The sequence below is a fragment of the Dromiciops gliroides genome, chromosome 4, assembly GCF_019393635.1.
Source record: "Dromiciops gliroides isolate mDroGli1 chromosome 4, mDroGli1.pri, whole genome shotgun sequence".
Classification (NCBI taxonomy): Eukaryota; Metazoa; Chordata; class Mammalia; order Microbiotheria; family Microbiotheriidae; genus Dromiciops; species Dromiciops gliroides.
In genome coordinates, this window is record NC_057864.1 from 178298825 (window position 1) to 178315636 (window position 16812).

The 16812-nt window shown below is 40.5% G+C and overlaps 1 protein-coding gene across 1 annotated transcript in view; it reads left to right on the forward strand.

The window, feature by feature from the left end:
- The window catches only part of ANKRD40 (ankyrin repeat domain 40), a 30518-nt gene that overhangs the window by 6716 nt on the left and 6990 nt on the right, over positions 1 to 16812 (forward strand). The window contains exon 2 of the mRNA XM_044004913.1: positions 11272 to 11420. Within this exon, the coding sequence (XP_043860848.1) occupies positions 11272 to 11420 (149 nt within the window). The remainder of the gene's footprint in view (positions 1 to 11271; positions 11421 to 16812) is intronic.

Genomic DNA, 16812 nt, shown 5'->3' on the forward strand with positions numbered 1-16812 from the left:
TTGCTTTGAAACTGTATTCAGGGCTCCTGCTCCCTGGTGATTGATCCTCCAGGACTCCTCTCCACTCTGGAATGATGACCCAGAACAGGGTTGCCAGTCAGTACCATATGTACCCTGTGCCAGCGAAGGGTCTCCTGTAATCTCTTTTTGACCAGTTGTCCAACTCCATTACCATCTTTGGGCTAAGAGCTTCTGAAGCTACTATTGCTGCTGTGGCTGTTATTGCTCTGCTACTCCAAAATTGTATTTGAGATATTATTTTAAAGTTGTTTGGAGGGGAATGTTGGGAGAGTTCAGCTGGGTGACCGCCCCAAATCTGCCATCTTTGCTCCCTCTAGTACTTTTTATAAGCTTTGAAAATTCTTTTGATTTAATTTGGCTAAGAGAAGTGGAGCAGAGGACATAATGTCCTTTTTCTCCTTATAGGGGCTTTTTTCTTTAGTATTTGCACTTAAAACACATTGACATTTACTCAGTATGGCTAGAAAAACCTGTCAAGAATGAAACAATGGTGACTGACCTAAATTCCTCATTTTTACAAATCCATTGAATATTTATTGAACATATAAGTACAAATCATTATGAAAGATGCAGAAATGAAAAGATATACTTCCTGTCTCCCTCTAAGGAGTTTACAGTCTAGTCAGAAGAGAGGACAAGATGTAAAAACAAATAAAGGTAACACAATACAGTGTGAAAGTGCTTGAGAGAGATACACAGTATTATTAAAAGGAGAATTAGAATTGTGGAATTACAGAAGGCTATGTGGAAGATTAGTATTTGAATGAAGCCTTGAAGTATGGTAAAATTTTAATTGTAAGAGAGGTGAAGGGGTCCCAGGCATAGGGAACACTGATCAAAGAAACAGTGGTAAGAAGATTGGATTCTTTAACACTGAAGGTCCATGAAGGTAAAGGGCAGTCTTATGAAATGACCAAAAAGGTGAATTGAAGCCAGATAGGAAATGGAAAGCCTTTTGTATCATAAGAATTTTCCCTATGACTTGGTAAGCAATGTGAAGCTGTTGAAAGTTTTCAAGTCTCTACTTTTTAATTGCATGATTCGATCATTATACTGTCAGCAATGTGTAGGATGTATTGGAAGTTTTTGAAGTTAATTGGAAGTTGTTGGAACAGGCCCCATATAAGAGGTCACAAAAGCCTGAACTAGGCAGTAGTAGGGGCAGTGGATAGGAGCAGTAGGAAACTTGACAAGAGTTGTTAACAGATTGCTTGGAGAGAGAGAGAAGGCTGAAACTTGACACATGATTTCCATCTCAAATAACTGGAATAGTGACAAACAGCAAACAGAAATAGTGAAATCAGGAAGAGGAATAGGTTGGGCTGGGGGAAGCCCATTTGACATAGCACTAGAATTTCCAGCAATAGGCATTTAAAAGTCTTGCTGTAGGGGCAGCTAGGTGGCGCAGTGGATGAAGCACCAGCCCTGGAGTCAGGAGTACCTGAGTTCAAATCCGGCCTCAGACACTTAACACTTACTAGCTGTGCAACCCTGGGCAAGTCACTTAACCCCAATTGCCTCACTAGGAAAAAAAAAAAGTCTTGCTGTAGAACTGAGCAGTAGGAGAGAATGATAGAGATTTGTTGCCCAGTAAATGGCAATATCAGCAATAATAAGCATAGTTTAGAGATTCTTCAGAGAATAAAAAGAAACCTCACTATATTAATATGATATTCTGACTGCAAATCTAAGGATTTGAAGAGTTAAAGTTTCATAATTGATTCTCACCTCAGTTGTAACTCAGGCACAATATCTGCCTCTGGGCTATAAGGGAGTAAGTGTAATGGCTGGTGTGAAAGTTAAAAATGTTGCCTCTATTTCACGAGCTTTGAGTGAGCGACCCTGGGCCCTGTAACTGAGCTGTAAATAATGATCCATAGCTGTTTCCACAGAATTATTGTGTGTGATGTGCACTTCTAAGTCTTGTCAACTTAACCTCACTTTGCATTCAGATGCTCTCATCTCCTTGTTTTAGCAAGTTGTTTTGCCCAGGGGTTTTTGTTGTTGTTCACTCTTTGTTTTCAAAAAAGACCAACATTGGCTTAACTTGTGTGTGAATTGCACAAAATTGGCAGCCTCACTTTCTCTTCTTGAATCCAGTGGCAGGACAAAAGTAAGGATGACCAGTGATGACCTGGAATTCAGTGGATGAATTTACCATCTTTGATGTTTGAGCAAGTTCTAAACGCTTCCAGTGCCTGCTTCAGCTGCTGGCATGACCATTGGAACAAATTGTTTTCATTTGCCCATTCTGCTGGGCAAAGTCTTCATGTGCTTGGGGTAGACATCCCCTAACTCACCAATAGGTTTGAGGCCTATCAGTTACCTTCAGTCTAGCAGTTTAGCCTGTCTGCTGAGACAGTTTTACCGGGGTGTGGCTGCTATGCATGCTATAGCTTCTTGGAGCTACAGGTGAGTGGGGTGACAGGTGGACACCAAAGGTGAATAAGCAGCCCTGAAAAAGACTCAGCAAGCTCTCACACCAGAGGTGCTAGTCCTCCCTGAACATCCCATACAGATGAGGTATACTAGCAGTAAATCATCACCTTCACCTTCAAGCTTGTGCAGATTACCTCCAGTGAGTAAATACTTTACTTTCAAATGGAGCATATTTTTCTCATCATACTCCATTAGAAATGTTCATTTATCATTATAATTGCTCACTTTTCAAACCAGTTCTACCTACGTGCATGGATTCTACAGTCAATCTAACTTAACTAAAATCAAGGAAACATTGTACCATCCTACTCACAGGTATCCCTTGGGTGAGACGAGAAGTACTTTCTACCTCTTCCTGGCCACTATGGTCAATAGATATTCTTCCTTTATTTTCCAAAAATAACATTAATTCTGCCATGAGACCCAGTGCCTTGTAATCCAAAGGCATTTGGCTAAGATAAGTGATATTGATTAAGTATAACTCTGTAATATCCTTCTCCAATATAGTAATTAAATTAACCAACCCACAGGCAACCAGTCAACTAGCCTTCTTAGGAATTGTTTGTACTTTAGCATTAAATTAAACTCTTCCTAGGAGCCAAATGGATTTGTCTATAAAACTTTCCTTTTCAAAGTAGTACCTTAACCCTGTCCAAGAAATGGGACCACTGTTATTTAGCACACCTATATTTGGTCTTGGCTTTGCTGTTACTTATTTCAGTTCATTAATATGGTTAAGGAAAGTGGGAAGCTTCAAAGCAGGTTAAATAATTTGCTTCATATACCTATAGTATGCATTTTGCACTAGTTACTGGGAATTAGTTGAGTTGTTTTGGTCACGTCCAACTCTTCATAACCCCATGGACTTTGTCCGTGGGGTTTTCTTGGCAAATGTATTGAAGTGGTTTGCCATTTCCTTCTCCAGTGGCAAACAGAAATTAAGTGATTTGCCTAAGGTCACATAGCTAGGAAGTTTCCTGACTCTAAACCCAGTGCTCTATCTGCTGAGCCAACTCAGCTGCTAGATTGGTTTGTTTTGGTTTGTTTGTTTGGTTTGGTTTTTATTAGCTGCTAGATTGTTATGTAGATTAGTTTTGGTTTTTTGGTGGTTTTTTTGCTTTTTTTTGCAAGGCAATGAGGGTTAAGTGACTTGCCCAAGGTCACACAGCTAGTATCAAGTGTCTGAGGTCGAATTTGAACTCAGGTCCTCCTGAATCCAGGGCTGGTGCTTTAGCCACTGCGCCATCTAGTTGCCCCCAGATTAGTTATTCTTTAATTTCTTTTAAGCAGAGTTAGATGTCCACATGCTAATTACATTTACGTTCCGTACTAAAACAAAAGCTCTTCTGGGCATACATAACTCCTTGGTCTAAAAAAGTTATTCAGAAATTGTTTTGTAGAAACAGACAGGGTACATTTGGAAGAATATGTGACTGTTAGGGAAATAGTTTGTTAGTTTATTTGCATTTATCCACAAAATTTTCTTGGAAATTATAATATAATCTAGACATTGGCTTGTTATTAAGCAGATGATACATTGTTTGCCTTTGGGAAAAGAATAATAATTTCACAAGAAATAGAATCTTTATTTTCCTGGAAGTTATTACTTCAGAAGATCTGTAATCTAATTGATATGGACACTGCCTCCAGCGACACAAATCATAACTCTTCTATACATTCTATACCTTTGGACAGCTAGGTGGTGCAGTGGATAGAGTTGGGAGGACCTGAGTTCAAATCTCACCCTCAACACTTACTAGCTGTGTGATGTTGGGCAAGTCAACCCCAGTTGCCTTAAACATATCTTTCCACTGGACCCAGATAGCTCTGGAGTAGAGAGTGAGGTTGGTGACCTTGCATAGCCCTCCCTCACTTAAATCCAGTTCACTGAAAGTCATGGTATTACCCCAATGTCATGATCCTCTTTGAGAAGGAAGCACAAACAGCAACGATTTTCTATACCTTTACCACTCTAGTTGATGTCCTTCTATAAATCTTCTACCCCATCTGCCTGGGGCCTTCCTTTAGATCTCTTGACATTTTTGTGAGTACCCAGTGGAACACAAAGGCAGCCTATCCCTCAGTTTCCCTCAGCTCTCCATAACCAGGTCACCATTTCTAGTCATATACTAATCTTGTGACATCCTTTGCAACACTTTTCTAGGGCAGTATTTGGTTGGCAAAGTGTTGCCATTTGCTTACATCCACTGTGCCCTCCGTTGCCTTTTGGGAAACCCTCAATTTTAATTCTCCTGAGACAGGTATTCCATGACTTGAAATTATACAGCATTATTGTAAGAAAATTTATGTTAAAAAACAAAAGGTGGTCCTTTGTTTCAGGGAGAGACTCGAGGCCATTAAAAACAGTGCACAACTTCCCAAAAGTCAGTTTAGCCTCTTCTCCCCCCTCCCCCCCAATTCTGGACCCACCTCATCATCCATTCTCAAAGTATGTTCAGGTACTGAACAAAGGTTATCCTTCCAACTGCATGTCGTAGGCTGGACCATAAATACTCCCTATCTACTGATAGTTAGGTTGAACACCTTTAAGTAATTAGAGATCTCATTTAGAAGGTCCTACAATGCTGAGTTTTCGTTCTTTCTTTTTATCAGTGATCAGCGAATGTGTGCTTACAGTTAACTCTTTAAATGTTAAAGTTAATTGTTGCTACCTCTTTTAAAGAATCTTGTATGAGGTTGACACATTCATGGAAAATACTTTGTTGGAGGAGAGTTTTTAGGGAGGCGGTTTGTTCTACCAAATCAAATACTTATTTATAATCAATGCAATAAGCTCAGGGGCATCTTATATCTATACCTTTCAGCCAATTGTGTGCCTGTAAAAATGTGGTCTGCTGTAGAAAATCATTTGCAAAAGCCTACTGGTTTACTTCTCATGCATGCACCAGTGATGCTCTTTTTTTTTTTTAGAATAGAATTTTATTTTCAAAAATATATGTAAAAACAAATTTTAACATCAATTAAAAAAAAATGTTCCAACTTCTCTTCCTCTATTCCCACCCCCACCCACTAGAACTCAAGCATTTCAAAATAAATTATACATGAGTAGTCATGGAAAACATTCCCACATTAGCTAGGTTGTGAGGAAAAAACAGTCAAAAAACTCCCAAAACTTCAGACTGAGGAATTGTCAAAGAGAAAAAAACATTTTTTTAAAAAATGTGTTTCCAGGGGCAGCTAGGTGGCGCAGCGGACAGAGCACCGGCCCTGGAACCAGGAGCACCCGAGCCCAAATCCAGCCCCACACACCCAACACCCACCAGCCACTTGACCTCAGGCAAGCCACCCAACCCCAATTGCCTCACCAAAAAAGAAAAAAAAGAGAGAAAAGAAAAAAAATGTGTTTCCAACTATTTCAGATACTATCACTTCTTTCTCTGTAGATGGGTTGCCATTTTCATAGTCCTTCAGGGTTATATTGGACCATTGCCTTGCTGAAAATAACCACATGCTTCCCAGCAGATCATTTTACACTATTGCTGTTATTTTGTATACAGTGCATTTCACTCTGCTTCAGTTCATGTAGGTCTTTCCAGGTTGTTCTAATAGTATCCTGTTCATCATACCCTAAATAATGTACCTTAAACTTGACAAAGAATTTTCTTCGTATTAGCCCAGCAAAGTCATCATAACTATTTCCCTCCATCCTATTCCCTTCCCATGATATTTACTCTATTTTCCATCTTCTTTTAAACTATTCCTCCTCAAAAGTATTTTACTTCTGACTGTCCCCTCCCCTGCTCTACACTCCCTTTTTTTCCACCCTTCCTTCCTTATCCTCTTCCCCTCATACTTTCCTGTAAGGTTAAATAGATTACTCCTCCCAACTGGGTGTGAATGTTATTCCCTCCATGAGCCAACTCTGATGAGTTTAAGGTCTTTGAGCTAATTCTATGTTCCAAATTTTCTTCCTCCCTCTCTCCTCAACCCTCTCTATGAAATCAAGCAATTCAATATTTCATACTTGTGCCGTTATGCAGAACGTCTTCACCTTCCTTGAAAGTATTTTGCTTTTTACTACTCTCTCCCAGAATCTGCCCTTCCCTCCTTCCCCTCCCCCCCCCTTATCTCCCTCCCCTCCCTCAGGGCAAAATATATTACTATACCCACTTGAGTATGTATGTTAGTCCTTCTTTGAGTCAATTCTGATGATATTAAGGTTCAATCACTCCCCAGTTCCTTCCCCCTCTTCCCCTCCCCTCCATAAGCTTTTTTCTTGTTTCCTTCATATGAATAACCTCTCCCCAGACCATCTCTCCCCTTCCCCCTCCCCCAGTCTATTTCTCCTACACCTCAACCCTATTTTAAGGATGTCATTATGGGTTAGTTAGGTGGCACAGTGGACAATGCACCAGCCCTGGACCCAGGAGGCCCCAAGCCCAAATCCGGCCCCATACATAAGACATCCCACAAAGAACAAAACATAACTTCCCTTCGTATTCAGTTCAGACCTGTGTCCTCTGTATTATCTTCCTATATAGGAATGTTAACAGTTTGATCTTTTAATATCCCTCATGAAGTCTTTTTCCTGTTTATCTTTTTATGCTTCTCCGGGGTGTTGTATTTGAAAGTCAAATTTTCTATTCAGTTCAGGTCTTTTCATAACAAATGCCTGAAAGTCTTCTTTCTCCTTGAAGTTCCATGTTTGCCTCTGAAAGAGGATGCTTAGTTTTGCTGGGTACGTGATTTTTGGCTGTAGTCCCAGTTCCTTTGCCCTCTGGAATATCATATTCCATGCCCTCCGGTCCTTTAATGTAGAAGCTGCTAGATCTTGCTTTATCCTTATTGGAGCTCCACATATTTAAATTCCTTTTTTCTAGCTGCTTGCAATATTTTCTCCTTGACCTGGGAGTTCTGGAATTTGGCTATAATATTCCTGGAGGTTTTCCTTTTGGGATCTCTTTCAGGAGGTGATCGGTGGATTCTTTCAATTTCTATTTTAGCTTCTGCTTCTAGAATATCAGGGCAATTTTCCCTCACAATCTCTTGGAGGATGGTGTCTAAACTCTTGTTTTGGTCATGGTTTTCAGGTAGTCCAATGATTTTCAAATTATCTCTCCTAGATTTATTTTCTAGGTCAGCTGTTTTTCCAAGGAGATATTTCACATTGCCTTCTATTTTTTCATTCAATTGGATTTGCTTTACTGTGTCTTGGTTTCTCATAAGCTCACTAGCTTCCATTTGTTCAATCCTAATTCTTAGGCAATTATTTTCAGCAGAAAGTTTTTTAATCTCCTTTTCCATTTGGCTTTTCAAACTGTTGACTTTTTTCTCATGACTCTCCTGCATTGCTCTCATTTCTCTTTCCATTCCTTCCTCTCTTTCTCTACATCTTCGTTCTATCTCTCCTACTTTCTCTTCAAAGTTCCTTTTGAGAGCTTCCATGGTCTGAGACCAGTTCATATTTTTCTTGGAAGCTTTGGATGTTGGAGCTTTGACCCTATTATTATCTTCTTCTTCTGAGGATGTATTGTGGTCTACCTTTCCCCCAAAGAAGTTTTCGATGGTCTTCTGCTTTCTCTGCCTACTCATCCTGGCTTACTGTTTCTTGGCTTTTTACTCCTTAAAGTGTAGCGCTGCTTCCCGGACACACCGTTGGTGCTACAGCGTGGCCCAGGGGGTGATTGGGCTTCTTCTCAGCCTGCCTGGCTTGTGAGTAATCACAGCCGCTTTCTCTTTGACCCGGAAACAGAAGTCTGATTGAACTCTGATTCTCTATGGTCGGAAGCTTGGCGTGCTTTTACCCCTCCCCCACTGGGCCACCACCACTCGATTCAGCCCACTGGTTCAGACCCAGGGCGCTTTGCCCCAACTCCAGCAGATACTGCCTCCACTTCACCCCGGCCTACCTCTGAACCCCCTCGCCAGTCCGTGATCGGAGCCTCAGAAGCTGCTGGTGCTGAAGACTCTGACGTGTTGGAGGCACTGTCCCTGGCTGGGTCCGGACTGCGCGCTGAGCTGTTCAGCCTGATCAATAGGTGATCAGAGTCGCCCTCTTTTGCGGAGAAAGTCTCACTCTGTTCTTATGTGCATTAGGCTGTTCTGGGTTTTGATTTTTACCGCATTATTTGGGCGTGAATGGACGGGTTTATCTGGAGCTTGTGGGAGTCACAGCCTCTCCTCCGCCATCTTGGCTCCGCCCCCCACCAGTGATGCTCTTAATGCAAATATAGGTTATTCTTATAAAACTTTTTTTGTAGAAATGGGAGCATAGGAGTGTGGTTCATAGTTTTTAATATTCTCTTGATCATCTTTTTTGGGGGGGAGGGTAACAAGTTAAAAAATTTTTTCCAAGGCTATGTCATCCTCTGCCCTTTCAAGTATCTTAAGAATTACACCTCCAGTGCCTTCAAAATTATCTTGCCTCCACCTCAGAACTTCTCTGTGTATTCTTGGTCTAGTACAGTTGCCCTTTTCTCTCTCTCTCTCTCTCTGGGGGGGGGGGTAATGAGGGTTAAGCTAGTAAGACAATAAGTGTCAAGTGTCTGAGGCCGGATTTGAACTCAGATTCTCCTGAATCCAGAGCCATTTCTTTATCCACTGCACCACCTAGCTTCCCCCACTTCTTTCTTTTCTTTAGTGCCATTACTACGTCCTCATGTGTTTCTCTAAATTCCTATCAGGGACTGTCATTTTTAAGTCTGAATGTGATGACTGTCATTGACTGAGAAAAGAGAGTAATAAAAATCTTTAAAGATCTTTTCAATTTTTCTTATGTCTGTAGTCCTCCCCCGATTTCCTTCTTAAATTCCTTGGTCATGATTTGGTTTTGGTTTTGGTGGGGCAATGGGGGTTAAGTGACTTGCCCAGGGTCACACAGCTAGTAAGTGTCAAGTGTCTGAGGCCGGATTTGAACTCAGCTACTCCTGAATCCAGGGCCGTGCTTCCTCCACTGCGCCACCTTGGTCATGATTTTGAACCAAAGTTTTTTATAAAATTGTTCTTCACTACTTTCTGTCCCTTGCTTCTCGTTGTTTTATGAGGATACACGCACACACACATATACATATACATATACACAACACCTTTCAATTTTCTTATCTTACAAAAAAAATCACTGGTCATAGGTATGAAGCTTCTTTATTGTCTAAAAGACTTTGACTCTTTTTTTGTGCCAGATCTGTATTATTGAACATATTTTCACTGTCCTCCCATATACCCACTTTTGCATAGAAGGCACTGAATTTTAAATATGTTGATTTAATCTGCAGTATCTTCTTGAGTTTTGTAGAATTTTAATAGAATTTTTTTCCTTCTCAACCCTTTGCAATGGATGTTGGCACATAAGTTGCATTTATTTTTATGGTGGTCTTTTTTGCAAATGATCCTTGTAATAGGAAGTATCCATGAAATGATGTTTCTTGCTTCCTATAGACAAAATAAAATCAACTCTTTTATTTGATTTTCCAAGTAAAACATGTATCTTTCAGTTTGTCTTCAACTTCCTTTTGTCTTATGTTTTCATTTTTAGCAATAATGTAAAATTGATATGATTCAGTTTCTCTTATATATGTCCATCATTAGTCAGTGCATAAGAATTTCACATTTATAATGCCAACAACTAAGTTAAACTTTATAAATGGTCTTAAAACAATGTGATTTTTAGGTTATCCTCTGCCCCTTTTCTTACCACCGTGCTACAATTACTGTAGAAGGGGAGAGGACCACAAAGGACAGAAGGTTATTTCAGATGAGATGCTGTAGTTAACCTCTCTGTGTTTAGCTACAATGATCCTCAAAAAGCAGATATGACATATTGGGAAGAGATTATGATTACCCTAAATTAAGAGAACAATTTAAAAGGTTCTCATGTAAAGGGAAAAGAGAGAAATAAAAAGCAAAAGAGCTCTTTCATCCCAGGTGGACAAAATTCTTTTGTTGTAAAAGTAATTTGAGTAACAGAGCAAAACAGACTACTGGAAGTTGATCTGGTAAGAATCATTGAGTGGTACTGATGCCTCTGAAATACTCTTTGTAGGGCCCAAATTTAATATATGAAGAGTTAATTAAGTGATTAGCCGAAATATTGGGGTCCTGGAAATAATAAGGGACCTCTAGGTTCAAAGTTCCCTCCTCTCCAAACTGCCCTTTTAGATATTTCTCCCAGGCCAATAAGAAAGGAGCCTTACAGCTTCTTTTCCACAAAAGGATCAGATTTTATTACTTGGGAATTAATTAAACAACAAAGGTGAAATTAATTAAAAATCAAAGATAAGGAAATAGGGAAAAAGAAATACAGATAAATCCTCCTAACTCTAACCTAAGTCTATACAATCCCCAGATCGTTTCCAATTAAGCTTATTCAAAAGAATGCAGGGTTTTTGTGTGTTCACTTACCACACCTGGGACATCTGCTGATTTCTCGAATCACCAGGAAAGAAGAGAGAAGCTACTCCAGCCTCCCTTCAGGGAGCATTCCATCTCCCTCCCCCAAAAGGGGAGGTCCTTAAAAAAGCTGCCTATTGAGAGGTTTCTCCTTCTGACCTCAGTAACATACATATAACTTCAGGGTGGGCCAGGTGTGGCCCCTCCCAAATGAGTCAGCTAAAACTCCAATAATTTTTACCACATTTTTAAGGGTCACAAAAGTTTAACCTAGTAAACAAAATTCAATTGAAAAATATGTGAGGTGGTTTGGTTATTTGTTAAGGATTTAAATTTAGATTTTTAAGCTCTTGGTGTTAGCAGTGATTTTCCCATAATTTATTACATAAGAAATTTGTGAAAAATAATTTTAAAATCTCAAATTCTTCCAACATTTTAAAAATTACTGTTATTTCCACTGCTTAGGACCTGTTTGCATTGGGCATGCAAACGAAATCATGGCCAGGTGGTCTCTTACCTGTTAAATTCAGGAGCTGACAAACAGATTCTTACCACAAAAGGCGAAATGCCAGTCCAATTGACATCAAGAAAAGATATCAGGAAGATTATGGGAGGTAAGTCTGGACCAATGAGCAACTTTCGATTATGTCCCAACTAAGATTTATGTCTTATGATCATGTTTTCTGTGCATTGATTATATTAAATAATCATTCATAGATATTTATTGTCTTCTGTGTGCAGAGTGTTATACTACACATGGGGAAGGTATAAAGTGTGGATAAGGCAACATTTTCTGTCTATTTATACCCCAGTAGAGGGGTGAGGGGTGAGATACAAAGACCAGTAATTATTATATGCAAAATTATATAATAAGTGCATTAATTCAGAATGTTATATAAATCCAAGATGGAAAATTATTACTAATGGGGGATGGGGTTAAAACCTTTTTCATAGAAGAGGTAGCATTTGAATTAGGTTAAGAGGTAGATAGGAATTTAGCAGAAAACAGGGAAAGGGCATCATAAGCAGGAGAAAAAGTATGAGCAAAGACATGGAGGTTGGACTCTGTACAACATCTTCAGAAAGCCGAGAGTGATCCAGTTTGTCTGCATAGAGAGAAAAACGAGGGCCAAGAGATGGGTGGCTCCAGATTGAGGAGGGCCTTGAATGGCATGCAAAGGGGAGTTACAGAGATTTTTTTTTTTAAGTGGGGTGGGGGTCAAACATGACTAGATTTATCAACAAGAAAAATAATTCTGCCAGAGGTATGAATTATTTCACTCTTTAAAGGAGGCAAGAAGAACTGTTAGAAGGTTGTTGCAATAGTCTGTGCAGGTGGTAATGAGGGCCTGTCCTAGAATGATTGCAGTTGGAAAAAGAGATGAATGTGAGCAGAGGTGAAATTGATAGGACTTGATTGGCTATGAAGAGAAGGGGAAAAGAAAATTAAAAGATAATTCAAGGTTCGGAACATGAGAGACAGGATAAATGGGGATGTCTATAAATAGAAATAATGAAGTCAGAAGGAGGGCCAAGTTTAGGGGAAAGACAATAAGCTTGGTTTTGGACATGCTGAATTTGAGGGCCTTCTGGGACATTTGGGTAGAAGTGACCTAGAAGGAGGGCAGAGCCAAGACAGCAGAGTATCAGGAAGCGATACTCTGAGCTCCCCCCACCAAATAAATCCTCTAAACAGATCTAGAAAATGCATCAGTCTGAGCCATGATGGTGAAATCCAAAAAAAAATCATAGTCATTTGTCCAGCCCAGGTTGGCATTAGGAGATAGAAAGGTCTGCAGACACTGGGGAAAGGGTCAAACTAGGAGCATACTGAGCTTGGAGCATTCTTGCCCAGTATGATGCTGGGTAAGGGTAAGAGTAGGTCCCAGACTCATAGCCTGACACTTCCCATAGCAGGGCACCACAACCAGGACAGGTGCCATCTTGGTAGCTTTGTTGACCACTACCTAGTTCCAGGTCACAGATAAAGGGCAGACTGAGAAGGACCCTATACCTGTCAGGTCCCTCGTTGGGAGGCCCTGAGTGGTGTACCAAGAAAGAAGGAAAGTTCAAAGCAAGAAGGAGCCATGTGGCTCAGCCCCTAGATGCTAAATGGGGTCTTAGTTCCAACATCTCACCCAGCCTGAAGAGGGATAACTAGGGCAAGACTGATGCCCAGACCAAAAGAGAGCCTGCAGTTTTATCACTCTGAGCCAGCCGAGCTTTCTAGCTATCTGATAGGGGCTGAGTCCAGGAGCATTTTCCTGTTGCTCAGACCCAAACACAGGTTAGAATCTTGCAGAGCTCAGACCAGAGGGACAGCAATAAGACTTTCACTTGGATCAAACCATTTTGGAAGCACTGAAAACTTTCAGGTACCCAACCTGCCCCTGATATCCTAGAATAACACAACACTATCTCAAGAAAGCAGGCAAGAGGGGCAGCTAGGTGGTACAGTGGGTAAAACACCAGGCCTGGAGTCAGGAGTACCTGAATTCAAATCCGGCCTCAGACACTTAACACTTACTAGCTGTGTGACCCTGGGCAAGTCACTTAACCCCAATTGCCTCACTAAAAAAAAAAAAGAAAGAAAGAAAGCAGGCAAGAGGACCAGCCCAAACCTTCCCTCCAGAAACGTAGCAGAACCCAATTCTAATATCAAGTCTGAAATCAGATTGTAGGCCAGAAGAATGAGCAAACACATGAACAAATCCATCACACAGAGCTGTTACAATGGCAGGGAAAGTCAAGATACAAACACAGCAGAGAATGATTCCAAAAAATCTAAAAGCAAAGCTTTAGAGGGAAACACAGCTTGGGCACAAACTCAACTAGAGGAGATGAAGCAAGAATTTTAAAATAATTTTTTTTTTGGCAGGGCAGTGGGGGTTAGGTGACTTGCCCAGGGTCACACAGCTAGTAAGTGTCAGATGTCTGAGGGCAGATTTGAACTCAGGTCCTCCTGAATCCAGGGCTGGTGCTTTATCCACTGTGCCACCTAGCTGTCCATTAAAATAATTTTTTTTAAAAAGTTTTTATAAATGAAATAAAGGGCTTGAGGAAAAAAACCAGCTATAGAAGAAAGAATTGGAAAGGGAATTAGCAGCTTGAGACAAGCCATACAAAATCTTGCCCAAACTACCAAATTCCTAAAAATCAGAATGGACCAAATAGAAGCCAATGACGCGATTGGACAACAAGAAATATTAAAACAAAGTCAAAAAGGAAAAAATGGAAGAAAATGGAAGGTATCTCATAGCAAAAACAACTTACCTGGAAATCAGATTGAGAAAAAAATTAAGAACCATCAGACTGTCTGAATGCCTTAATCAAAACAAGAGCCTAGACATCCTGTTTCAAGAAATTTTAAAAGAATAATGCTCAAATGTCTTAGAAGCAGAGGGCAAAGTGAAAATAGAAAGAATCTACTTGTTTCAAGAAATCTTAAAAGAATAATGCTCAAATGTCAGAGAGCATAGAGGGTCTTATTAGACAAGACCTGGAAGTGGTTGTTTGATATGCATATAAGGAGAGGGTACAGGGGAGCAGCTGACATTTAAAACCTCACTTCCTATTTGAACTGGTCAAAAGAGAAAACAATATATGCACACACTGTTAGGTACAGATCAGGGAAATGGAGAAAAGGTGGGGAAAGCAACTTAGAGGATTAAGGGAGAGATCAGTCTTCCTAATCAAAGCAGACTTTAAGAATGTAAAAATATATAGTTCCTTTTGAGGTGACAAAGAATGAGAACATGAGGGAGTGCTCACACGTTCTGGAATGGCTGAACAAATTACAGTATATAAATGTGATAGAATATTATAGTCCTATGTTGTTCAGGACCAATGACATCACAGGATGATATTTTGACGTGTATATGAATTGGATTTAAGTAAGGCAGAATTGTGCAAAGTCTCTCTCTTCCTGAGTCATTGAAGTGCAGAGGCAAGACAGAAGTCAAGATGACCAGAGATGGCTCAGGATGCAATAGATGACTTTGACATCTTCGATGTTTGACCAAGGTATATACCAAGTTAATAATAGAAGTACTATTATAAGAAATGTTGAAAAGGGATGGATTCCAAGAAATCTGAGAAGGTTTACATGAGCTAATGCCAAGTGAAATGAACAGAATAAGGAGAACAATTTATATAGTAGCAGCAATATTGTAAAAACAACTTTGAAAGACTTAAGATCTCTGATCAATGGAGTGACCACCCACAATTCCATAGGACCAGTGATGAAGCATACTACTCATCACCTGACAGAGGTGATGGATTCAAGATGAGAGTGAGACATATTTTTGGATATGGCCAACGGGAACATTTGTTTTGTTTGACAATTCTTAATTGTTTACAAGGGGTTTGTTTTTTCAGTGGAGGAGGGAGATGAGAGGAAGAAAAAGTAAATTGAAGGATGAGGACTGGAAAAGGGGACATTGGATTTATCAGTAAAGAGATCATTGGTGACTTGGGAGAGAACAGTTTCAGTTAAGTGGTAGAGATGGAAGTCAGATTGAAAGAGGAGGTGAGAAAGTAGAGGCAACAGAGAGTTGATAACTTTTTTTTTTTAAATTAAGGAGAAAGGAGGGACAGAAATAGGATGTTACCTGAGGGGATGATTATTTCAAGTTAAGGTTATTTAAGGAGGGGGGAGAAATGGACATGTTTATAGGAAGCAGGGTATACAGAAAGTTTAAAATTAAGGAGAGAAAGAAGAGATAGAAGGAGGGAACAAGAGGAGAATAGGATCTGGGTCACAAGTAGGGGGGTAGAGGGGCAGCTAAGTGGCGCAGTGGATAAAGCACTGGCCCTGAATTCAGGAGGACCTGAGTTCAAATGTGACCTCAGATACTTGACACTATCTCTGTGACTCTGGGCAAGTCACTTAACCCTCATTGCCCTGCAAAAAACCAAAACAAAACCAAAAAAATTATATCGGGGCAGCTAGGTGGCACAGTGGATAAAGCACTGGCCCTGGATTCAGGAGGACCTGAGTTCAAAACCTGGCCTCAGATACTTGACACTTACTAGCTGTGTGACCCTGGGCAAGTCACTTAATCCTCATTGCTTCTCCCCGCCCCCCCCCCCGCAAAAAAAAAAACCCACAAAAAAACAAGTAGAGGGGCAGGCATTGGCAAGGAGAAGGACCACCTTATCTTCTGTGGCCAGAACAAAGGAGGAGAGAAAGAAGAATACTGTTGAGGAGATTTGAAGTGTGAAATTTGAGTGGAAAGGAGGTTTATAGTAGGTACCCTTAATGGACTGTGAGAGGAATCCTTTTACTGAGAGGGAATTGGGAGCACTGAAGAAGGGAATATTTGGACTGTCAGGTAAGGAAGAGTGAAGGGATTGTCATGCAGAGGTGAGGGGCCAGTTGAGACTGGAAAACAAAGTTCTAGTGACTCCGGTCACTATCTTTGCATAACTTCCTTTGGTCAAATTATGCAGCACTGGAGAAGGAGCAGAGACAGGGGAGGGTTGGGAGTAATCATGGTGCAAGTACAGACTGGGGAGAGGAGCAATCATATGGTGGGACAAGAACTGAAAACTGGAGGACAACATACATTTAAACTGGTTAACTGAAGGATCGAGATTTTAAAGAGAAGAGAATGCTGCTAAGGCAGGCAGGTCAGTAGTGGAGTTCAGAGGTGGCTGTGAAGACAGAATAGTCTCATGCATAGATGTAGAAGCTGAAGTCATGGAAGAGAATGAGAGTAAGTGTAAGAAAAGGGTTGAGGACAGACCATTGAGATGTACCTGTGTTACAGGTTTGCAAAGAAGATAATGGGACAGCCAGGTGGCACAGTGGATAGAGTACTGGCCCTGGAGTCAGGAGGACCTGAGTTCAAATCCAGTCTCAGAGACTTGACACTAGTGGTGTGACCCTGGGCAAGTCACTTGACACTAGCTGTATGACCCTGGGCAAGTCACTTAACCCTGATTGCCTCGCCAAGAAAAAAGAAAAGATAACAAATGGTGAAGAGTACAGAGGAGCAATTTGAT